Source organism: Xiphophorus maculatus, chromosome 16 (assembly GCF_002775205.1).
Source record: "Xiphophorus maculatus strain JP 163 A chromosome 16, X_maculatus-5.0-male, whole genome shotgun sequence".
NCBI lineage: Eukaryota > Metazoa > Chordata > Actinopteri > Cyprinodontiformes > Poeciliidae > Xiphophorus > Xiphophorus maculatus.
Genome location: NC_036458.1, coordinates 13,495,284 through 13,520,280, shown reverse-complemented (window position 1 = coordinate 13,520,280; position 24,997 = coordinate 13,495,284). Strand labels below are relative to the sequence as shown.

The following is a 24,997-nucleotide window of genomic DNA, read 5'->3' as shown; positions in this document are numbered from 1 at the left end:
GAAAGTAGTGCATAACTGAGAAGTGAAAGTTTGTTCTTACAAAAAAAGTCTGAAAAATGTATGAAATGCTTCATAGAAAGACCTTCTGACAAGGGCCGGATCTACAAGGATGTGGATCCCTGGGCTGCAGCCAGTTTTGGTGCCCTATACACTGAGGAAAATTATTTTACTAATAAAAATTACAGTACATTAATAGCAATCTTATATATCAGCAGGCATGAATTGATGCATGCTAGGTTTAGTTTGTCCCTTAGCCAATAACTCCATCTTTCCCAAAAAAATCAACCACAATGTTATACTTTTTCAAATACTTGAATATCTTATATATTCATAAAAAGCAAAAAAAAAAAAAAAACACCTTTGGGACCCCAAAATATTGGGGTGCAGTTAACTCTTTCTAAAGTCTGACCCAGCTTCTGAGCACAGCTACGGGCTTTTGGGACCTATCTAAAGCAATTTTGCAATTCAAGGGCTGACATGTATGTTTTATTTGGAAAACAGCTCTAGATCGGGCCACAAAATCCTGGTTAGTTTTAGATCTGGACTTTGACTGGGTCATTCTAGCACATGAATTTGCTCATAGTCACCCTTCCAGATAGAGTGAGTGACTATGAGCCTCCTGACTGATTCTCTGTTCAATGCCCTCCTAAGAGTAAGGTGGATACCATGACTTGATAGATGTGCTGTTGTTCCACACTAGTTTGTTTTGCAGATAATGGATTGAGCAGATCTCTGTGAAATGTTAAAAAATTGGAATATTGCTTTATATTCTGCATTAAACTTCTCCACAACTTCCTCTCTGGCCCGTTGGCTGTGTTCCTTGGTCTTCACGATAGTGGCTACTTAATTTTTTCCAGGAGCATCTACTAATATATCACATAAAATACATGACCGTGAGTCACAAGTGGCCTACACCTTCACTGAAAGACGTATCAGATTACAAACAATCAGATAGCTTTGACGGGCGGAGGTTTTTACAACTAAGTAGCCTCCAACCTGTCGCTAGTGCTGCCGGCCGCCTCAGCGGTAGCCATAAACACTCCCCTCGGCATGCCGTCCTCTCTGTGCTGCAGCTCTGTGATCAGTAACTCGCTCTCAATTACAGTATTGTGTGCTGTTCCTTTTCGGCTTGGGGGTTAAACTCTTCGCAGCAACCCCTTTGAAGTGCTCATCCCTTTATCTCGAGCCAGCGCCAAGAATTTGGGGGAGGACAATGGAAAATGAAACCAAGAGGGAAGCTTATGGCAATTATCAACCAGAGCCATGAGGAGGAAGTCAGCTTGCTCATAGAGAAGATAAAGAAAGAGTAGGAGTCTGCCAGTGCAGGACAGGGGGTTACTGTTTCAAGTTTGTTTGGTGTGTACACACCCCGGGAGACAATCGACTGCTGAGAGAGAGGAAATGGAAGACTACCTCTTCAAAGTGAGTAACAACAGGGGGGACAAAAGGCTCTAAAGCTGATGAGAGGAGCTGTGATGGTGATGGTGATGGTGGTAGTGATGGCGCAATGGGTCAACTTAAGCCAGGACCAAACGTTGGCATGAGAAATATGGGGCGAGAAGAGAGGGAGAAGTGCTGTTGTCAGCAGAATCAAATAGTACGCAGCGGGTTGGGGAAGATACAATTAAAGTGTGGAGTTAAGACAGGCTTTGAAGTCGGACATGGTGCATAATAGCCTTAAAAGTTAAGGAAGGGCAACAATTCGCAAGTATGTTATGGGGGCTGTTTTGAAATAGGAAGAAGTGGGGAATAAAAGAGCCAGTGGTGCAGGGGGTTTGTTTTCGAAAGGGTTCAGTTTGAGGGGAATGAAGTTGGATTTCAGGCGCCAATTGGCCCCAGAAGAATGTTTTCTCTTTCTTTTTTTGGTCAAACATGAAAGCAGTGAGAGCGAGCGGCAGCCGGCGCCTCACCTGTAAATTCTGATAATGGGGGATGAGAGTGTGAAAGATGGAAGAAGACGAAGATAAACGTGTCAAAGAGAGTGGAATTGGAAGGGAGACAGGTGAAAGAGAATGAGACATGAAAAAGGAAAGGAATTGGTAGGGAAATAAGGCAGAGAAGAAATACAAGGCAGCAGCAGAAGAAGGGGGGGGGGTTGGTGGGTGTTGAAGGTTATTTATTGGTTTTTTCCCCTTGTTTTAATCCTATTTTGCGCTTGACTTTTAAGTCTACCAATGTATAGAAACAATGTCGGATGCACTGTTTAATCCCGTTTGGGCCATGAAGCTCACTCCACACTGACAGTAATGACTTTTATTTCCTCTGCCGCTCGCAGTCAAGCACCATGCAGGCACTTCACAGGCCAGACGCCCCAGTTCTGCCATGATTGACAGGGCGGCAATTTGTCTCTGAATCAGTCTTAACCTGGACTCCTTCACTCATCCTTAATCTATCACCGTAACCCCGTTGGCCTTCTTCCTAACCCCCTCGTTCCAACTAGGAAAGGTGATTAACTCGCTTGCCCACACATCAGAGGCCAGATTTGTATCTTTTTTGATACTTCCTGTTGCCCCATGCACTTAACAAGTCTGGCCTTTAAAGAAGAAAGACAGAAGAGGTCTCATGTAAAGTTACACATAGAGAAGATAAAGACGATACCTTTGAGGAAGGAGACACAGGAAACATGCAGAAGAGTGTTTTCAGGTCCAATGAGAACAAATCTTTTTGGGCTGGATGTTGGAGGGGAAACGTAGCACTGCAACACATCATGGAAGGATCGGAAGCAAAAGAAGTATTTATCTTAGGAGTGCCCAGATTGTGGCTCTGGGGAACCATTTGTGACCCTTGAAAGAATTTTGCGAAACTCTTAATTGAAAAATGGACCAAATTTGGCCCAATAGCACAGCCGATAGTCCGGTAGACTCGGTTCAATTGGGGACCAACATGTATACCTCTGAAGAACAAATGAGCGCAACATCCTTCTTCACAAAATGTGAACAAAATGGAGTGGTGTGAGATCTTAGCAGTTGTAGGATTTCTTTTTTGTCTTTAGTAAAAGAAAACAATCTATTTCTCCCTCATCTTGTATGTTATTGCTGTGTAGGTAAAAAGAAAATTGAAAAAAAAAACTGCATTAAAAAAAATTATATAACTTTTTGTTGTCTACAAGATAAAATTCCCAGTTATATAACTTTATTAAATGAGCAATACTGCATCCAGCATCAAAGTAGGCAGGCAGGAAAAAACAAAATAGACCAAACCAATCATGAAGGATCTGATTGTTTCGGCATCCACTACAAAAACTTTGGACAGCACTGATGTACATATTTTTCCATGTTATATGTTAGCCTATAACATAAGACACCAATACAAGTAATTGCAATATGATAAAAAAGAATTTGACCATACTTTTGCGAGATCTTGTGCAAACACTTTCCCTAAATATCTTCATCGTGTCACTGACCTCATGTCGAAAATCAGCAGAAATTTTTCACTTGTTTACATAACTTATGCTGTATTTGCATTTTAAACTGAAAGCAAACTTCTCTTCAATCTAAATGCAAAACAGCAAGACTATGTGGGAGTCCACAGCATCGGCAATGGACACATTTGGTGGCTCAGCGCGGCTCGGTGAGGTGGCACTGAAGGTGTCTGATCAAACTGAGGTTTCAGAGAGGCCGAGGTTAACTGCATCACCTTTAAAGGTCTGGCTAAGAACAGACAGACAGAAGCATTTTCAGCTTTCATTAGGATGGATGGATGGATGGATGGATGTCCCTGTGGTCTGCGTATCCACAGCCACATTAAAAGCAGACACTGAGTAAGATAAATAAAAAAGACATAGACAGAGGGTCAGAGATTCAGACAAACCTCCCACACTGTCTTGAACGCCTCTGTCCCTCTGCTCAGCCCACATCATCTGATGGCGGATTTCTGCCACAATCACAAAAACACAACCTGCTGCGCCTTCTTCACAGAGTCTGTATAGCCTCTAACCCACTTGTCCTCAGATCACTCAAAGCCATTGCTGTTTCATAGCCCCTGTTGTGTTTGAGTGACAGCACTGGGAAAAGAGAGAGAGGGGAAAAGAACGCCTCATAAATACCATGTCAACAAAGAGAGAGACAACACAGAAACGGAGAAAGCGTGAAGGAAGACGACACAAACACAGGAATGTGTAGCGGGTGCTGTGTGTGAAGTGTTGGCAATAAACAGGTTTTAAATATGCAAGCAGTGTTGCTGCAGCCAAGCACGGGCTTCCTGGGGTCTGACTCAGAACAAAAGCTCTATAAAAAGATCCAGCGGCACGCAAGCTCGAGCAAACGATGACTTTGTCAATCATCTGCTGATGTACAGTCAATCCCAGGAGCCTGTCACGGGACTGAGGTGCACATATCCACACGTCACATGTTTAAACCTTACAAGAGGAGCGGAGAAGCAGCAGAGATTGCTCTAAAAAATAAGAAAAAGAAACTCTCCATGCTCTCCATATTCATGTATTTCCTCAAATAATCTCTACGATAAAGACAATCAATGAAACTCTGGTTTAAATGTTTCAGAAAAACTTCTTCATCTATCATCCAAACACACTTACGACTCAAATTCATGCATGACTTTAAATTTTCTGAATTAAAAAATGATCCAGCATCACAACTTGAAACTAACCTCTAGAGCTTTGCAGAATTATCCCTTAAACTTTTGTTGTGCTAAAACCACAAACCTTAGTGAGCTAAGAACAAGGAAAATGCGATGTGGATTTGTATTCCGCTCCCTGTGTTCTGAAACACCCAAATAAAATCCATGGTAACCAGTGCCCACATGTATTTAAAGGAGTTAATCTGCGTGTAATTTATTCTCAACATAAATCCAGCTGTTCCAGAGAAAACCAGAGAACAAGAAGCATCATGAAATCTAAGGAACTCAATAGATAGGTCAGGGACAAAACTATGGAGAAATTTAAAGAAAGTTTAGGACATTAAACATTGTTCCAAGCATCAAAGATCTCACTAAGAACTTTTTAAACTAAATACATGGCAATCCCAGAAGAAAACCAGTTAGAGGCTGAAAAAAATTCACAGACATACAAACAGAGCTGCTACACAATGATCTGGATCAAAGGATATGTCTTTTTCAGAACGGCCCAGTCAAAGTCCGGGCCTAAATCCAATTCAGAATTTGAAACTAGAAGAGCCAAGTACGAATATTTACACAGTTACATTTACTTAAGTAACTTTTTGTAAAAAAAAAAACAACTAAAAACTTTTAGGAGTAGTTTTAATCCACCATACATTTTACTTTTACTTGAGTAAAATGTCACGAGTTGCTACACTGAATGAAGAACAAGCTTATTTTAAACAAAAACTACATGAGACACAAACTCTTGCCTACAGTTTATGTCTATCTGCTAGACATTTTGTGCTGTTAGGATACCAAGAAGATGATGCATTTATACCTTACTTAAGAATGGGTTTCATAAAAATTATTTGGAAGAATGTTTCTTCAGTCTGTGTTTGTTACTTACATATTATTACATTATTTTGGTCTTTAAATTCACATAAATCTATATTTTTGTATATCAGATCACATCATTTTCAAATAATAAATCAGATCTTAAGATGAGTTAATTAGTACTTGCGTATCATTTTTTACCAAAAACTTTTCACTTCTTATTTCTTGAACGGTCTCTTGGACATGTTAAAGTAGTGCTACTCTTTCTTGAGTCCATGGTTTGAGTTCTCTGCAGATACAGATCAACCTGAACCTTCATAGATGCCATCCATCTAATCTAGCTGAGCTTGAAAGAAGATTGGGCAAAATTTCTGTCTCCCAGATGTGGCAGCCGGCAGAGATGTACCACATGTACCTTTTGTTTTTTGATCCGTCACATAAAATACCAATACAGTACATTACGGTTGTAGCTGTAATGTAACACCATGTGAAAAAGTTTCGACAGGCGCCGTTAAATTTTAGCACCATGAAAAGTGAGAGAACAGTAGATGAGTGTAGACCTTTGGACCTCGCTGACGGCCTTTGGACAACAGTCCGCTGTCTGATGTGGAGATAACGGAGAGGAAGCGAAGGCTTTGATCCTTAATGGGGCCGTGGCGGCTCCGTGGAAATGACATTCAAGGCTTGTATTTACACAAGCACAATTATGTTGGTAATTTTGGCGGTAGACAATCAATTAGAGTGAAACTATGTCACAGATTAAAGGAGAGGTTATGACTGAATCCTGTTTGGGTGTCAATGAGCAAAGCAGGAGTCTGCCTAATAAGCCAAAGAAAACAGTTTTAGATCTCCGGTACCAGCAGCTGTAAACCTTTCATGGATCTGAAAGTTTGTAACAAAGTGTTCGTCTCGTCTGCTGACGGCGCAGTAGACGGGCAAAGTTAGCACAAGGCGCTCTTTACTACTGAGCCACGCTAGTTTTGATTAAAAATGGGAAGTCTTTTCAAATATTTGATTTCTCAGACCACATCTTTACTTAAACTCAGTGATCTTTGACATTTAAACCCTTATAATATTTCTGATTTAACTCTCTTGACCTTATGGTGTTACTACCATTAAGGAATAACCTTTTCCAAACGTTCTGGTGCATAGAGCCCAGAGGACAAATCTGCCACCGTTGATACTGAAGATCATATTTATTTTTCGGCATCAAAGGCAACGTTCTATCAAGAACCAAGGCCTTTTCTGTTTATTTGTGGGTCAATTCAGATTTTTTTGGTAAATTTTAACTTAAGAAAAAACCATGATGATCAAACTCTATCTGCCTCCTTTCAATCATCTTTGGGACACACTGCATGGTTTAGTAAAAAAAGAAAAAGAAAAACTTTTCTACATTTTGTCATGTTAAAGCTACAAACATTTTAGACTTATAAAGTGACACAGAGCAGCACAGGTGGAAGAATGTGTTCATGTCAATTGACACCCAAAATTAAGCTATTTTGGTCATGATGCACATCTCTAGTGGGGGTGGGGAGGCTACCACTGGAGATATAATTGAACACAGTGTGGGCAGCATTATGCTGTGGGCATGCTTTTATTTAGCAGAGATAAGGAAACTGGACAGAGTTGATGGAATTTACAATGTCTTGGCAATCTGGCAGGAAACCACGCTAGTAGCTTCAGTGCAAAGCGATTAGAGACAAACACTGATGACTGTGGCTGCAGCACAGCAAAATGAGAAAAAGTTCAAGTGGAATGAATAATGCTGCAAGACACTGTACATGTGCAAAAGGACAGCCCCCATATTTTTGTGTCTCTGATCAAAATCTGGACAAAGGGAAGAAGAGTTAATGATGCATCCCATTCCTCCCTTCTTCAGACAAAGTCCACAGCAGAACCTCTCTGGTTTTGCAACTTGTTAAAACAACCAGGTGTGATTGAAGCTTTTACTCGCAGCACAGCACGGACAAAAGGCGGTACATATAAGAAAACATTGCATGCATGCCTTTAGATGTATACAAATGAGCATGCAGCTTGGATGTAACGCTGCAATAGTAATGACTCCTCTGCACCTTCTGCAGAAACAACAGAGTCTACAAAGCCTTTGCCCTGAATGACTAAACTCCAGCTTCTCAGATCTTGGTCTGACAGACTTCTCTCTCTCTCTCTCTCTCTCTCTCTCTTCGCCTCTCTTTCTGTGCTTTTCTTCTATTCTTCTTCTCTCTGCATGGGCAGCAGAAATCAGCACATCAAATAAATACGGAGAGGGGAAACATGTTTGCTTTGGAGACGGCAGAGCAGGTCACGGACAATGGGAACACGTAAAGTGTGGGCGTGAAAAGAAAGCAATTCCAATGCAAATAAGTGTGGAGGCCTCTGAAATCAAAACTGATCCAGGGATGTAATAACATCTTTAAATTTTATTCAAGCGAGGGAAAAATAAATATTGGGATGCTTCGAAAATGATCAGTATTCAAGCCCCTGCATTCCTTGTCGACATTATCCACAACCTGATAGGAGATTATTATAATGCCCCATCATATGCGCCTGTTATTAAAAGCCTATAAATTCCTGGCGCTTCTGGAGGAGGCTGAGAGATTTAACGTGTGAATCTCTGAGTGGGATGGCGGATAAAACACAAAGCGTTGGCTGAAACAGAAACATCAAGGCCTGTGGCTGCAGCCTTAACCTGAGGTCCAAACAATCTACTTACAGCGCACGTTATCCGAACCGACCACAAACCCCTGGCTGCTCTCCGCTCTCCAAACCAGGGTTTGGCCAGAGACACGGTGTCAAATAATGACGGAGGGGGGCGATGGGAATTCAAGGACTCTTGCTCTAGCCTAATCTTAGTTAAAGTACACACTGTGGTCAATGAGAACAGCAAAACTTACTCGGATGGAGGGACTGATTAAAGACGATGAAAAAAACCAAGGGATGGGGAAAAGACAGTCAAAATAAAACAAAACAAGGAGAGACAAAGTCTTTTATTACAAATGATGAATTTATAAAAATATGAACATTTTCATGAGAAAGTCAGGCAACTGATAAAAAGACACAGAAATGAACATCAAAATGCTACATTTAATCAATGTTAGACTAAAATGAGGTAAACAAACTTCAGAATGACCGGTCCGGTGGAGTGAAGGATGAGAGGGAACTACAATGCTCACTTCTGCTGGCCGGCATCATCCTTCATGTCCTGGAGTGTCTGAGCTTCATGCTGTTACCTGTGAAAAAAAGAGAATATAAAAGAAGCATTACTGCTGAAGAAGATGATGAATGATGATGATGAATTTATAAAATATAAAAGAAGCATTACTGCTGAAGAAGATCAAAATGGAACCAATGCCTCAGAATGAGCAAAGTAACACGTTTTCTTCTTCTTACTTTGACAGCACACACCCAAACGAACCGAAAGTACACAGTGACTTGCAAAAGGATTTGAACAACTTGAAATGTTTTTGCCTTTTATCACGTTACAACCACAAACTTCAGTGCGATTGATTTGTTTTATTTTTTTTTGCGACAGAGGAGCACATAATTATGAAGTGGTGGAGGGAAATGAAGCCTGGTGTTTTACAAATGGCCAAAGACTGTTCGGGTCAGATGTGACCAAAATGGAAGTTTTCAATGCCAGTCACAATGAGTGGCACAAAACCAACAATGGATATCTCAACAATGGATATCTCTCTCATTATGAGCGAAGCAGCATCATGCTGTGGGGATGATTTCATTTGTTAAAATCCGTGTGACCTGTGTGCCGCCATAAAAGAAAAGTACTCAGGTTTAAAAGGTGGTGCCAAAAACAATTCTTATGTTCCCTATTTGGAAAAGTAATTAACGAAACCTTTAGGATATCAGCTGCATTTTTTTGGCTAGTGTTAATACAATTGAATTTTTTTTCTGTTTTCTTCTTCTATGAACATACTGGTATCATCTCCTCTTATGATGCTGTGGTGAAGTACAGCGTGTGTTCAGCAAGATCCAGCTAGCAAGGCGACTTTGGCAAGATGGTGTGTGTCCTCATATTAGACCTTCTTACCTCTTAGACGCATCATCAGGAAACAAAGTCCTTCTTATAGAAAAGAGTGAAACACAGAATAATCTAAGATACTTTACAAATCTATACACAAAGCTGTAAACAAGCACTCTATACCTCCTGTTGCGGCAGGCATCCAGGTCTTCCTGCAGCAAAGAGGCCGTCTTCTGGAGAAAGCCGACCTACAGCACACACACACACGCACGCACGCACGCACGCACGCACGCACGCACGCACGCACGCACGCACGCACGCACGCACGCACGCACGCACGCACGCACGCACGCACGCACGCACGCACGCACACACACACACACACACACACACACACACACACACACACACACACACACACACACACACACACACACACACACACACACACACACACACGATGTAAAACATGGTGCAGCGAAATGGTGCTGGAAATAACTGTGGGTGTAAACAGAAAGGAGGAAGCAGGAGACCGGTTGGTGTGAGCTAGGTTGTGCTTTTGGCTGGTGTTGGGTAGCGCAACAGAGGAGAGTGAAAGAAAAGGCTGCTTGTTAAGTCCAAGGGTCAAGACAGCCGGGGCCGAGGGGTCAGGAGATCAGGGCAGCAGGGTTAAGGCACACTGGGACAACAGGGCACATTATGGGCCAGAGTTTGGACGCTGTGAGTGGAGGCAGTGCAGCTCTTTTGTTTGGCTACAAATTGTAAGTTTATTTATGAAGTGCTGCTTTTGGCTGGAGTGAAAATAAACCCCCATCTACATTTACTTGGCATCCAGCGCCTGGCAGAATAATCACAGCTCCAGAAGAATCCGTATTGTTCTGGGACTAGCGTACTGGAGCCGAGGGTGCATTCCTTTCTGTGGGGGAGACCTCAGCTCCAATTCTAGCGTTTCATTTAAAATATATGCAAAACTCTACCAAAATGTGGTTTCAATCCTCATGAGGCACAAAAAAAAAAAAACCTCTCCGTACCTGTTTTTTTTTTCTCCCTCTATTCAAGAACAATCCATGTTAATGTGTAAGAACCCGAAACGCTGTCAATGAGACGAGAGGCCGCTCTGGTCACGGATTACATTTTATAAACATTTCTGATCATAGTGCTGTGGTCTGTGTGCTGAAATGAGATCCAGGGAGATGTATTTAAACAAGGGAGGGTTGAACATGAGCCCTTTTTACCCTGAAAGCTCTTATTAACAAAATTATTTACAGTGTAAACACTGAGAAGGGGTCCGCAGGTTAAACTAGCTCAGTGCTCTAAAAAAATAACTATAGAAAAGGGCGAGATTTCACTTCATTTATAGCTCTGTGCAAATACTTGGGTTATCTCCAAATCCCTCTATGTGATAAAAAAAAAATATTCAGGTGGTTTTATTACCAGTTTATCTCTCCATTACATACAAAGTGTTAACTATTTGGTCCCAACATTCCTCCATTTTGGACCAATAACCATTGCCATAGCTTAATTCCTCATGCTGGTCTAATGTTTTGTTGAATTGTTTTGATTAATGATCACAATAACATGAAATAAATGAAACTATCATCAGATACATTTATATTACACCTACATTTTAATTAATTGTGGTTCAAATCCATATTTTTTCAGTCAACCTACAGAAAAACTTACATCACACTCTAAACACATCATGGAGTAAATGTTTGATTCTCTATTCATAGATGATTATGATGCGGTTTGAAAACAAAAGTTAAATTGTTTATGTCAGCATCCCTGCGAATTTTGTAAACGCTTTTTACCACTTTTTATTTTTAAAATGTAGTGTGAATGAACACTTCACAATCCTTTCTAGCTGATCTCTGATCTGTACAAGCGGTGCTGCAGAGTTACGCAGAGTTTATAGAGGGATTTCATAACGCTACCTGATGACATTAAAACACCAGCAGTGTTTAAGAACTGAGCTGGAGCTTGTGTTAAAGTATTCAGCAGACAATTGCAGCTTTATACGACACATTTACCTACTTTACTACCCACTGACTGGTGATGCAATAAACAGCAGGGAGACAAGAAATGGTGAGCTTGAGTTAATCTGACTTTATTTCTTTACAGATTTTTGTCTGTAAGACAAATTTTAGACAGATTTTTTTTAGGCATTGCATGCCTCATATTTGACTTTATGGAACAGTAGTTTGACAGGACAGAGGAGAGAGGAGGACATGATGCGCCTGCTCAGCGAACGGAGCCACTCAGCGCTTCAACTCTGGAGTTTTAAACATGACAGAAGGACGACATTAAACTGAATCTTTAGCGACTAGAAAACATTTAACAAAACTAATTTTGTTCTCACTTCTTTAGTTTAATCTAACTCATATTGTTATAGAAGCAACATAAGCCGTTGTCATCAAGAGGAGGGGAGAGTCCACACAAGTGGCCAAATATTTGATTAGAGATATTTCCTGCCAGGTTCCTGCTGGATTTTTCCCCCCCTTTTTTCTTAAAATGATTCTGCTCAACTGTTATAAGTGAACTTTTAGGGGCCAGACACATATTCCTTAATCCTCACTTATCTACAATCCTGATTTATTAAAGCCCACACTAACCAAACAATATGATGAGAGAAAAATAACCGAAAGGGCTTCCAGAGAGCCTGGAGATCAAGACTATCTTAAATAACTACAAGAAACTGTAGTGCACTGGCAAACAAGAACATAAAAGTTGCAGAGCTTAAAACTTCAGCACAGTACTTTACGTTTCATAAATTTATAATGTATGAATTTATTAGACCTATTTTGCAGACAAATCCAGTTTCCAGCAAAGAAAGAACATACTACTAACACAAATAACAGGATGTACTGATAGGTAAAGTTTTCTTTTAAACACCATTAAAGAACAGCTTTAAAAATATGGGAAAAACAACAAGCTATAAATTAGGGCACGCTGTGCACATATAATGATTCTGTAATCAAGCAGAAACAGAAAAAAACATGGACCTGTCACCCAGTGAAAATATTTAGGGAATAAAAACTAGAGAAACAAAGGCCTCAAGATATTGAGGGGCTAAACTTCTAAAATAAAAAAAAAAGTAGAATAAACGAATAAAAACTTTTAAACTTAAAGCAACTGATCTCCACCAAAGTGCTGTTGCTAGAGAAAGTGATGCAACGTGTGAAAGCAGACATTAAAAAAGCACAATGCCCATTAAAATAATAATAATAATAAAAAAATCATTCCTGTATTTTAACTTCTATTTATTTTCACCAAAAGTTCTCACCTGAGCTTTCAGGGAGGTGATGGTGTCTTCCAGCTCCTTCCTGAGATCCGCTGGCATCAGACCTTTGATCTTCTCCTCATACTCTTGATGCACCATTGTCACCTGGGAAGACAGATCCTGTTAGATCAAACGCCTTCAAATCCAAGACCAACACGATCACAGGGTGATCGACAGATGCAGCCGAACAAGGGCATCTCAGTAACTTAGAATATCCCTGAAAAGTTCAGTCATCTCAGCAATTCAGTTCCTAAAGTGAAGCTCAGATTTTATAGATTTATCACACATTGACTGATGTGTCAATGTGTGACACATCAGTCAATTCATTAAAAAAATGGATGCTTTTTTTAAGCATTAATTTTGGTAAAATTCTATGATTATGGTTTACAGCTCATGGAGACATCATAATAATATATAAAAATAAATAAAAATGGTTTTCAATTCAACATGTCAGCCTACTGAAAGATATGTCAGTATGCTGTGCAGTGTACACACAATTCTTGATTGGGGGTTTGAATGAATTTGCTTTGTAATCCTCTTAATTCTCTGTTTTGAATTTCAGTTTTTCCTTCCACTTAACCTTCCATTAGTATGCTGGTAAAAGTCTACTTTGTGTTCTGTAGGAAAAACATTTTCGTGGACTGTTTGCAGGACAACTACAAGGTCAGCAATCTCCTTTGTGATTGTGCGGAACATAATACTGGCATGTCATAGCATTTCTGCTTTTAAAACAAAAACAAATTAATCAGTCTTAAGGAATATAAACATTTTTCAAAAACGATTACGTTTGTCTTTGCTGCAAAACACAATCCTTAAAATTTGCAGAAATAAACAGATTATACATTTATCATTGCGTGTCATATCTATAAAAGTCTCCGTTTTTGAACCGAATCCCTGAAGCACAAAACATTTTGACGATATTCTACTTTACGGAGATGCATCTGTACATCATTAATCTGAGAATGTACCTGCTGAGTAAGTGTTTCTGCATGTCTTTGACTCTGAGGCACTGTAAGCCAAGTAGCAGCTGACACACACACACACGCACACGCACACACACACACACACCCACACGCGCACACACACGCACACTGTGTGAGGGTATCCCCTCTTTATTCATGCCTCAGAGTTCCCTCGCTTTTTACAGCTCCTTCACATCTCCACAGGGGGTCCAGGGCGGCGTTGGCATGACTTGGCTCTGCACGACACCCCCCTACTGGTTGTTGGCCACTACAGCTGTATCCGACACAAAGCACTGACGGGGGTTTGGAAGAGGATGGATCGCATTAAACACAGCAGCAGCAGCAGCAGCAGCAGCAGCAGCAGCTCAATAGCCAGTGAGCTATCTCCACTGGGGAGGACGGGAGGAAGTCTGTCTGGGGCTAAATTACACTCTGCTAAACCAGAGTCTGATTATAGAAGTTGAAAAGGGTTTGGTTAGTGCAACCCCCACTTTTTACCCGCAAACACACATGAATGGAAGCGCTCGTATACGCGCTGCAGACATGCGAGCACAAACTAGGCTTTTTACGGTACTGTAAAAAGAGTTTATGGCATTCAGAAGAGCTGCTGAATCAATTAATTCAGAGCTCGATGAGCGCTTTAGCAGAGCTCAAAGCGTCAACAGGAGTGGGGACGCAACAGTTTTCATCCGCATATTTCAAGGTGTAACCAGGGGGAGAGTCTCTGTGTGGCAGAGCCAGAGTCCAGCCAAAGTCCAATCTGCTCTTTCAAGTGAAGAGAGCGTGAATGAAGTGATGGGGGAGGGTTTAAAGACGAAGAGGAAGAAGAAGAAAAAAAGATCTGCTCCCCTAAAATAATCTTCCTGTTGTGGATTTAACTGATTGTTCTGGCTTTGGCTAATTAATCTTCCTGGGCACAATGAAAAGGATTGGGGAAGCACTTCAAAGCAACCCTCAGCATAAATGATCCCTACATGCGGCAGCTCACTTTGTCTCGGCACAGTGTGCAGCAGATTAGTCTGGCACAACTTCGCCAATTTCTCCAGCCTCCTTCCAAACCTATTCATTTGAAAGTGTTGGAGCAATTACAGTGGGTTAGGAATCCATCAGTTTAGAAAAATATGTTATTTTCCCCCTGTTGTGTGAGAAAGGGGTTGAGGACAGTTTAAGAAGTGACCTTTTTAAACAGGTTGCAAAAAACCCACAAAAACAGAACAGGTTGTAGAAGCTTTAATTTCAATGTCCTGAAGACGTCTATCTCTATCTATAGCAGCTTCTGTAGTCATAACAGAACGGGAGGCCAAGACAAAACACACTTCGCTGCTTCAGACCGAAGCAATAAACAATGGTTGAATAAACACATCCCTTACCAACCGCTCGGAATACAAGTCTCAGATTCTTCAAAAGCCAAGCTCCTTAGTTTTGCATTCTTGATTCGTGTATGGTGCCGCCGCCGCGGCAATGAGAGGTCCGCTCGAGCTAAATTATAAGCTTTCTTGTGGCAACGCTGTCTCCATCGTCTGTCCCATACATACATTGGAAGGGGAGAGCCTACAGGAGCATATTCTGAAAAACTTCAACAGAGCTGCAGGGGAAACTGGTAACCTTGTATTACCTTGCAAATATATTCGGACACCTTGTTTTCTCTCCTTTTCTCACTTTACGACAACTGTGTTTAATGTATTTTATTAGCACATAAAGGATTTCTAAAGGATGCATAGTTTTATTAAAAAAAGAAAGAAAAGTATCTCCAGCATCAATATGCTTTGGTCTAAACCATTCCATTAAAGCTCAGGCTGTATATTTAGGGCTGTTGTCCTGCTAGAAGCTGAACCTCCAACAGCTTTTCTTCCTGTTTTTGTTGCCTTCATTTTTCCATCAGCTCTGACTAGCTTGCCTGTTCCTGCAGAAGAAATATCCCTACAGCATGATGGTTACACTTCCATGTTTCACTACAAAGTACAGTGTTAGATTTATGCCAAACCTAGAGTTTTCTACATAGTTGGAGAGAGGAATTTAGGTCTTCCTCTATACTACCCCTACATGGCTTGTTTTTTTTCTTGTCACTTTTGCCTCCTTCAGAGTTACTATGGTTCTGTTGGCTACTTCTCTGATTAAAGTCCTTGTTCACAGTCAGCTTAGGTGAGTGCCCAGGTCTTCGTAGGTGTGTAGTTGGATCATACTAGGCAGGTTACAATTTGACAAATTGATCAATCTTCATGATGCTGTTTGTTGTTTATTACTGCTAAAAACCTGAGGCAGACAGCTCTATTGAAATTAAATGTAGTTTTTATTTAGGGGAATCAAAGTGAACAGAGTTGAGTATAAATGCACACCACATTAAGATTAAAAAATAAATAAATAGAAATAAAACAAGGAAAATTGAGCATCCTTTTACTTCTTCCTGTTAGTCAATCACATAAAATCTCAATAAAACACATTAAAGTTTTGCCAAGACCTCTCACATGCGCTCAGTGTTTGGTTATTGACAAAGTCCATCTATCTCAGAGTGTGTGGATGGAAGCAGCAGTCTTTATCATAACAATATCTCTGTTGTTTAAACCTGACTGTAGCTAACACACACAGAGACTTCGCCGTTTCTCTCGGTGGAGTTAGAAATGCAAAACAGAAGCATCCGACTCCCCAAAAGACGACAGACTTGTTTTCTTAAAGACATTGTTCCTCCAGCTTTGGATTCTGTTCCAAGGGTCCTCCCTCTGCATCTTTCCTCTTCTTTCATGAAAACGCACAGTTTTTTTTCTCCCCTCTCCCTTTCAACTTCTTTTTTTTTTACAGCAAAGGCATGTTTGTTTTCCCGACAGGCAGAAAGAGACATGTGATGACATCTGAGGGGGGGAAAAGGCTTCTCACCAATTGGAGAAAAAGTGAGATGTCTTTGAACAACGCTGCTGATCAAACCCGTCACTAGGACTTGGTCACTGACAGACTCCAGATGTGAGCAGAAAGGAAAGAAAGGAGAAAAGGACAAGGGAGGGAGACACTGCAAACAACAAAAAAAAGTGTGCCACTATTTCAGCTTGTAATGAAAGACGACTTTGAATTTCTAAAGACACATCAGGTTTGATCTGTTCAGATCCCTTTTTAAAAATGGGGTGCTGTTTGTTCCTGATGAGGTGCCGATTTGAATACTGCGAGGAGCGGCAGTCATTTCCCCCTCCCAGTCATCTTAAAATGACAACATTTCATCTATATATAGTCCTCAGATTGTGGTTTTGACTTTCTCTCATGTTTAGCGCCGTCACATGGCATGGCTTCTGACAGCTGCCAGCAGAAAGGAACAAGCCCTAAACACTTTCAACATTCAAATGAAGTTTGTCACATCGCTGAAGAGGCTTGATGAATGCTAATGAAGCTGGTGTGTGTGCATGAAACAAATAGTGTGTGTGTGTGTGTAAGGTGTAGAGAGGGGGGGGGGGGGGGGGGGGGACTTTTTTTTTTATATCATCTATTGTTCCCAGGTGACAAAACCCTTGTCAGGAACAAGAGGATACATCAAAAATGCCAATGTTCGCAAAGTTTGCACCTCCACATCCAGAGTTGGAAGTCAGTGAGTTCATGAAAGAGCGATTTGGAATCAAAAACGCTTTGTTACGAGATGAAGGGGGGGAAACTGCTTTGAATGAACCAGAAATCTCTGTGGAGTTTATTGAAGCTACAGTAAGACAGGGATCCTACTCATTATGAAGGCAAAAATTCCTGACTTTTCCAGACTCAACTTCCCAGAGTTCCCAGTGGTTTACATTCATCTTAAAGTATTAAATACAAAAATCCACTTTCGAATTATGTCTGGTATTCATACAGGCAGCAGGCTTAAATATGGAAAGTGGACAAGGAGGAACAAGGGTAGAAATAAGGAAACAAGGAAATATTAAGGTAGGACAAAAGAAAGAAAGGACACAAGGAAGGAAATAAAGGTAAGAAAAAAAGAAAGGGCATAAAAAAGGACACAAGAAATGAAGGAACAAAGAACAGATTGAAGGAGGCTAGGATACAATAAAGGAAAGAAAGAGGACAGGACACAAGCAAGAAAAGGAGAAAAAGAAAAAGAAGGAACAAAGGAAATAGATTGTGAAGCTTTGAGACATGTGAGGGAAGGAAGAAGGGAAGGAAGAAGACAACACTAAGACAACAGAACAGAGAAGAAAATCTCCAAATCCAGACCTTTCCAGACTGTAGCTAAAAACTAACTGAGGGCAAGTGATGTGATAGTCAATTATTTGTATATTTACTAAAAACTACATGACTTTACATTTTCAACCACCTAATTGTCATGATGACCTCATGAACCCATTGACTTACATGTAAATACTTTAAGGGTGACAGTTCCGGGGTTTAATCAAAGTAAGCAAATGTGGTGGAAACCAGTGCTAAACTTTTACAGTTTGCTGTGTCTAGCCTGTCATTCATAGGAAGAGCTGCTCTCTACAGGCCACCATCTTGAAGGAGAGCAGAACCACGCATTGAGCTGATGAGATGCCGTTTTGGAGGCGAGGGCCCCTGTGAGTGCGCGGCCAGCAACATCTGTGTGAAGTCTGGGCAGGAAAGCTGCTTCAGCATGTGAGAGATCGGATTACAAAAGATACAAGAAACATCTTGGCAGATAAACAAGAGCAACATGTGAGTGAGGAGGAAAAGGCGAATCGGTGTGGCCTCAACTATTAATGTGCATGAACCGAAGAGGGCACAACTACCAACTGAGAAACATATACAGTAAGAGAGATTAGCACAAAACACACACCAAGCAATGTGATTCAGACGTGCTTGCTCAAAGCCTTTTCTCCATTTATCTCTTAGCAGAATGTCAGGGGGAGAAAATCTGTTCAACGTGTTCAAGACTGTGAATCATGAGCCATTGAGAACCTAAAATGGGAACCAAAAGGCTTTGTCATATTCATCGTGTTGTTTACTCTTCCTCTGCTTCAACATGCTTTTAACATACAGGTGTTAGAACCAAAATGAAAGAAAAACAAGAAATTCCCGTCTCCTGTATTTTACCCGACTCAATTTGTTGAAGGGGCAGTATTATGTAAAGTCGACTTTTTTGAGTCAACTTTTTTTATATTGATGTTATAATGTTATTCCCTCATCAAAAACATACCTGGAGTGTTACCTTGATTATTTCAGGCATGTTTGAGAAAACCTTTAATCTCCCATGGCAACCATTCAGCTCTGTTAAATGCCTGGGTGGACCAAGCCCCGCCTTTGAGGCGCAGCTCCTCCTTGGAGCTGCAGTATCAGAGTTTCCACCTTACAGAGCAGACATCACCCACAACTCCCTCACTCAGTTCCTTCAGACTAGCCAGTAGCAATTAGCAAACACCTGGTGGAACTGCAAATCCGCTGAGCTCATTATATGAGCTACTTCTCAGTGCAATGTTGATACAAATGTATTAAAAAGTTAACAGAGAGACAAGGTTGCTGAAATGTGCAAGAACAATAAACCTGATTGATTTATTGATGTTGTGTTGACTTCCTGAAGACAGAGTATTGGAAAAAGCAAAAGTCAAATTCCTTTTAAGTGACATATGCAGCATTTTTATAACAATTGAAAGTCCATGATTGTGCTATAAAACCCTTCTATATGGCTGAAAAACACATATTACTGTTCCTATAAAAAAAATAAAAAACAACTCTTTAGACTGCAATCTGGATTTGTGATAGGCTGAAAAGAACTTACAGAATTTAATCATACTTCATCATTTCAGGCTTGGTCCAATATGGCTGATTTTGTTTAATTTCTCTCCAATAACAATAATAAAAAACAATCAGATCAACAAAAAAAGGATGAGTTAAAGAACATCTTAGGCCCATTGCATGTGAAATATGTTAAAAATAATGTGAATTTCTTATTCATAACGCACTACCTTGTGTGTCACATAAAATTGTATGAAATTATACTAGATTACACTGTTTTAAAAAGTTTAAAAGAAGGTACTAATTGCTTTGCGAGGCACTGTATGCAATAATTTAATTAAACTAAGACCACCTTGCAATAAAGAGCAAGCAGAATCCCCTGCAGCGCAGCAAGGTGTGGATCAGTGACAAGTGGCTCCTGAAAACCGGTGACCCCCATCGACTCGATTTATGACGGCCCGACGGGGAGACGTGTGACGAGTGTGTGAAGTGTGTGCAAGGGTCAGTGGGCGGATCAGATGGAACACAGGAGAACGAATGCCTTTGGTGTACATACCGCGGTACAAAGACCAACCTCCTGCGTGAGCACAGTCATTAGTTCTTTCTTCTCTGTGTGTGTCAAGGTCAAAACATAGTCTGATTACAGGGCATTCTCCACAGCCACGGGGTGTGTGCGCGTGTGTGTGCGCACCAGAGCTTCCCTTTTGAACACAGGCGGCGGTGGCCCTAGGCGCTGACTCTGGAGGCCAGATCTCAAGGAATTTGGGAAATGTGCAAGGGAGCATATCACTGACTCTGAACAGGAGAAGGAGAGACGGTAGGTGGAAGGGGGCAGAGGAGGAAAGGAGGCCAAGAACATTTTGTGTTTATTTTGCAACCCCCTGGAGGAGGACTGAGTCAGAATAGTAAATCAGAAAGGAGGAGATTGCAACATGAAGTGATAAAGCAGCAAAAGTAGGTGTTGTGGGACAGGATTTTACGAAGGCATGATCAAGAAGAACATAATGGTTGTGATGCAAAAGGCTGAAGGTGAAGTTGGAAAAAAAAGTGATGCAATGATGACAGGAAGCTGCAAATTGTGCAGCAGAAAACAATGGGAAAGAAGAGATTGAGGGAAGAGGACAAACAAGTTCATTACCCTCTCTTCTGTCTCCAGCTCCTTGTTGAGCAGCTTCTTCTCGGCACTGTGCAGCTGTCTCCGCAGAGTCTCCAGCTTTTCCTGCAGAGCCTGGGGACAATAAGGGGCGTTCAAGTCGGCTGACAGACGCAAACCGATAAACAGTTCTGCCTGGTTTAACATGTAAGTGACGCAAACTGGTAGACACTGATCTGCAGTTTGATTTGAGCTGAGAGGAGAAGGCACGATGCAGCTAAATGAGAGGCCACAAGAGAATCACGAAATATGCAGATGAGACAGAAAACCAGAGCAGGAACAGGGGATGCAGAATTTCTGTTTTTGCATGTGAAGTGAGAAAGCCGTGACATCAATCACGGAAGAACTTTTTCCACAAAGTAGGAGCATGGGATAAAATGCTTCGCACAGAAAATGGTCAGATTGTCATACGTAGAAGATTTTGACAAAATAAAAACAAGCTCAGAGCGCATTTTCAAACAGGTCAGCTCTGATATTAAGGGGTGGTTTCTGAGTGCAACACCGAACCAGATCTTTTCAGCACACTTCATCTTTGATTACCGGTAGTCTACATGGAAAACGGAGGGAGTGACGCAGGTGTGAACGCATGTAGAACAGCACAGCAGAGAGTTTACACTTCCACACAAACACACACCTCCGTCAAGTGTGCGAGGCTCTGGCAACAATCAATATCCGAGGCGTCACCCCCACCGGAGCTGAGTGAGTGAGCCAGGTGTTGGCTTGTTGACTCTCTGAGCAGGAGGAAACACAGTCCAGGTGATAGGCATGACCACCTGATCTGCGGCCCACTCAACTGACATAAATCATACAGACTACAAAGCTTTAGGGCAAGAATGAGAATCTGAGTAGCACCTCCGAGATGCACTGAGAGGTAAACAGCTGAAACTTTAGTCAGGCGTGTTATTATATGCAGTCAAACAAACAGGAGCTGAGTCTGGTGGAAAAATTCCCCTGACCTATTTACTCAGTATTTGTCAGATGTAAGGACAAAATATATCAATTTACCTAGATATCAAATTGTTCATATTACAAGGTTTTTGGGGGGCAAACATAAAGTCTATACCTCCATAACATCAAGTTATGACAGGATTCGATTCTTACCTTAATAAACCATTATGTCTACAATGTGAAATTGCGCTCCTATTTAAAACAGAGGCTCCTGAAAAACATTCAGTCCCAATTTCGATCATTATTTAGTTTTCTGAACCTTGACCTCTTAAGTGGTTTAGCTGTAATGTTGATCTGGGGTAAGAAACATCTTAAAGGGGCAGTATTATATATTTTCCAGGCTTATAGTGCCATTTTGTATCGCAAACAAGTAACTATGTTACATTCAGTCATTACAAAAATACTGTACTTATCAAACATAACTTAAAAAGAAAAATGACTTCACAGTTTGATGAATTAAAACTGGTCACTGTCTCTTTAAGAAGCTCTGACTCTTTCCAAGTAAACATGGAAAAGGCGGTGCTCAGTGAGAGCAAGTGTTTAAGCATCCCCGAATGGCTGCCATGGGACACTCAAGGATTTCTCAAGTATAGATGAAACTCCAAGTATATTGTCGTGGAAAAAAAACTATTTCTAAGCACTGTTCAGGTAAAATCACTCAATCAGGTTTATTCATGAATTGAGCACAACTCAGAGAGCTTGTAGGACAATCAATAATGAAGCAAGTCTAGAACGGAAAGCTCTGCCAGGCAGAGACAATACATAAGTTTTGTCTCTGTGTTGTTATCCCTTCATACAAAAGGGATAACGGATCCAAAGCATGGGAAACGACTGGTTCCCATGCAGCTAGGAAAAACAACGTCCAACCTTGTACATGTAACCCAAATAGCTTATCTTGGTGGGACAGGAACTTAGAATAAACATACAACAATACAACTAGCAGGTGTGACCTTATTGTAATTTTTCCACATCATATATTTATGAAGAGGGAATAGCAAAATAAGATGATATAAAGCCCAAGCCCACCCATTTACTAGAAGATTATTGGTTTGACATGGAAGTACAGAGTGGCAGGTGAACTGACCCGAGTAGACCCCTGTGTTTTTATTAAAATACTGTATTGTCTTGAAATAAGTTTTGTTTTTGAGCAATGCAAAAGTTAAATTGTGTAAGAAAACTAATCTATTCTGTAGGCAGTGTTTATAAGCGATGAAGACGACAAAAATCAACCCTCCCCCCCTTTCTGAACCCACCCCTGATTTCCCGCACCGTGACGCAGGATGTCTGGTCCACTTCTTCTGGGAAGGATGGCTAAACAGAGGGCTTCACATGTGATGTACGCTTTCTTGTGGCATCTGAATAAGACGTGCTCAGAACACATCGGAGTTCACAAGTTCAACATTTCTCACATCATTAGCAGTATCATATGGGACGATTCTGCTGAACAACAGCAGCGCTTTGTGACTCAGAAGAAAAAAAGCGGCTTTGGAGTTATTTAGTCATTACTGGTGTCAGACAGGATGGAGGGATGATGTTACACACTGCCAACAACAGGCAGCTCACTGAGTTTAATAGACATAGGCAGCATTACAGGAAAACAACACGTTTGTGAAGTCACAAACATCTGCCCTGAGTTTGACTTTAATCAAGAAGAATCACTCTGCCACACATCTAAAGCGACATGACAGTGGGTTAACAAATTAAGGCTTCGATGAGTTTAATTCATGAGTTTCGATTTTGCTGGAGACTAATAAGGTGAGAAGCTTATATACACTCATCCTACGACATATGAATATCCTAAGGGCAGGAGAAAACGGCAACAAGTAGCTTTCTCTTCTGATCTAGCATGTGTTGTGCTGTAAAGGTGAAGAGGGAATAGCAAAATAAGATGATATAAAGCCCAAGCCCACCCACTTACTAGAAGATTACTGGTTTGACATGGAAGTAAAGAGTGGCAGGTGAACTGCCACTCGGCTTCTTGTGTGTTGGACAAGTAGCCGATCAGCAATCTGGCATTTATTAACCATAGAGAAAAGGATGATTGTAAGCAAGCCAGGAAGAGGAGTAAATTGTTTTCTTTATGAAGGGACGAAGGCAGAAGAAGTGTGACAGGAGTGAAAAACAGATTAAGGCATGGCAGAGAAAGTTATATGGAAATCTGAAATTGCAAAACAAGCCGTAGGAAAATAAAGAGACATGTGACTGAATCAGAAGGGGGAAAGAAAGTTTCGAAAGGTGAAAATGAGAAGCATCAAGAATTTGAGGAGAGAAAAAAATAGCGGGAGACGAAGGGGAAAGAGAAAAAGCATGTGGCTGGCTTGCAGAGGTTGGGTCAGCGGCATACTCCTGCCTTGCAGTTTCACAGTCGGGAGGCTTGAAGGTCTCGCTCTCTTTCTCTCTCCCCTGCCTCTCCATCAACAATCGGGCCTCAGCCTCTCTTTCATTCCAAACTTTCACCTCAAAAGGAGCAGCGGGGCACACGTGCACACAAGCACTGACAAACACTGCTTAGAGGGATTCATGCAGGTATAGGCACGCATCAATATTAACAGCACAAGTTCTAAAAATGCGAGCGCCGCGCTCAGTCAAATCAGTGCATGGTTATTGTGCGGCGCACGCACACACACACGCACACAGACGCAGCAATGCCTGAGTCATTCTTTCCTGGGTGGTCCTCCTGCACAGATAAGGCAAGCATGTTTCCCCAGGGTGAATCGAAAGCAACAGAGGGCAGGAGAAAACGGCAAAGGAAGAAAGAAGGGAGGGAACGATGGGAGGAGGAAAAAAGGCCAGGGGCCTCTTTAAACTTGCTGTTTTGTTAGGAGCCGAGCTGCTCTTCATGTGCGGCGGGGGCCTTTCTATTTGCAGCGTGCTGTCAGACGTTTCTCCCAAAGTCTGGATTAAAGAGATCCTCTAATGACACTGAGGCTGGACGACTTCAGACAGCAGCAAAAACCTCACATTGCACCGCCTCCAGCCAAGGACACACACATACACACACACAGAAAAGCAAAGGATGAGGCAGATACACACAGACATACATATACAAAGCTGAAGAGCCCACACAGACACCAGCTTCAGTAGAACAAGGCTTTGTGTGCACATATGGCTACTGATCTAATAGTAAATAATAAAAGAGGTGCTAACCTCAAGGAGAGATGGATGGTCAGAGAGATGAGCACAGTCTCTCTTTTATCCGCACTTTTATCAAAGGATTGTGGGGAAAGGTAAAGAAGAAAGAAGCAGTAGGAGGAGGAGGTGGAAGAGAAAGAGTAGGAGGAGGAGGAGAGGTCTCCCTCATGAGGTGTTTGAGAAGAGAAACTTTTGCTTTTGCTTTGCTGTCTTGTCTGCCTGTGTGTAGTAATAAAAACATGTAGTTTAGCAAGTCGACCACGACAGCCCCTCTGAAATGTAACTCAGATATTGGTGTGAATTGACTTGCCTTTGCAGCTCTTTGATGCTTTACAGCAGTTTTCCTGCTCACGAGTCGAGTGAGAAGGTACGCTGCGACGGCACCTGGAACCTTCCCGAACTGCGAAACGCCAAACACATGCATGGCACAGCTACGGAGGCGTCTTTGGGAGTGCTGATGAAAGTGCTGAGACAAATGCGGCGCTAATGAAGACATGCTGCAA

General features: G+C 41.4%; 1 protein-coding gene across 5 annotated transcripts in view; it reads right to left on the bottom strand.

Moving 5' to 3' along the window:
• cep112 (centrosomal protein 112) overlaps positions 1-24,997 on the bottom strand; it is a 133,248-nt gene that overhangs the window by 5,286 nt on the left and 102,965 nt on the right. For 4 of the 5 annotated variants that reach the window (XM_023348408.1, XM_023348410.1, XM_023348412.1 and 1 more), the window contains 4 exons: positions 20,400-20,489; positions 12,648-12,749; positions 9,548-9,612; positions 8,562-8,618 (listed from right to left, as the gene is read on the bottom strand). In XM_023348408.1, coding sequence (XP_023204176.1) covers positions 8,615-8,618; positions 9,548-9,612; positions 12,648-12,749; positions 20,400-20,489 — 261 coding nt within the window. In that variant the 3' untranslated portion in view covers positions 8,562-8,614. The remainder of the gene's footprint in view (positions 1-8,561; positions 8,619-9,547; positions 9,613-12,647; positions 12,750-20,399; positions 20,490-24,997) is intronic. The other variant, XM_023348411.1, reaches the window with a different exon arrangement.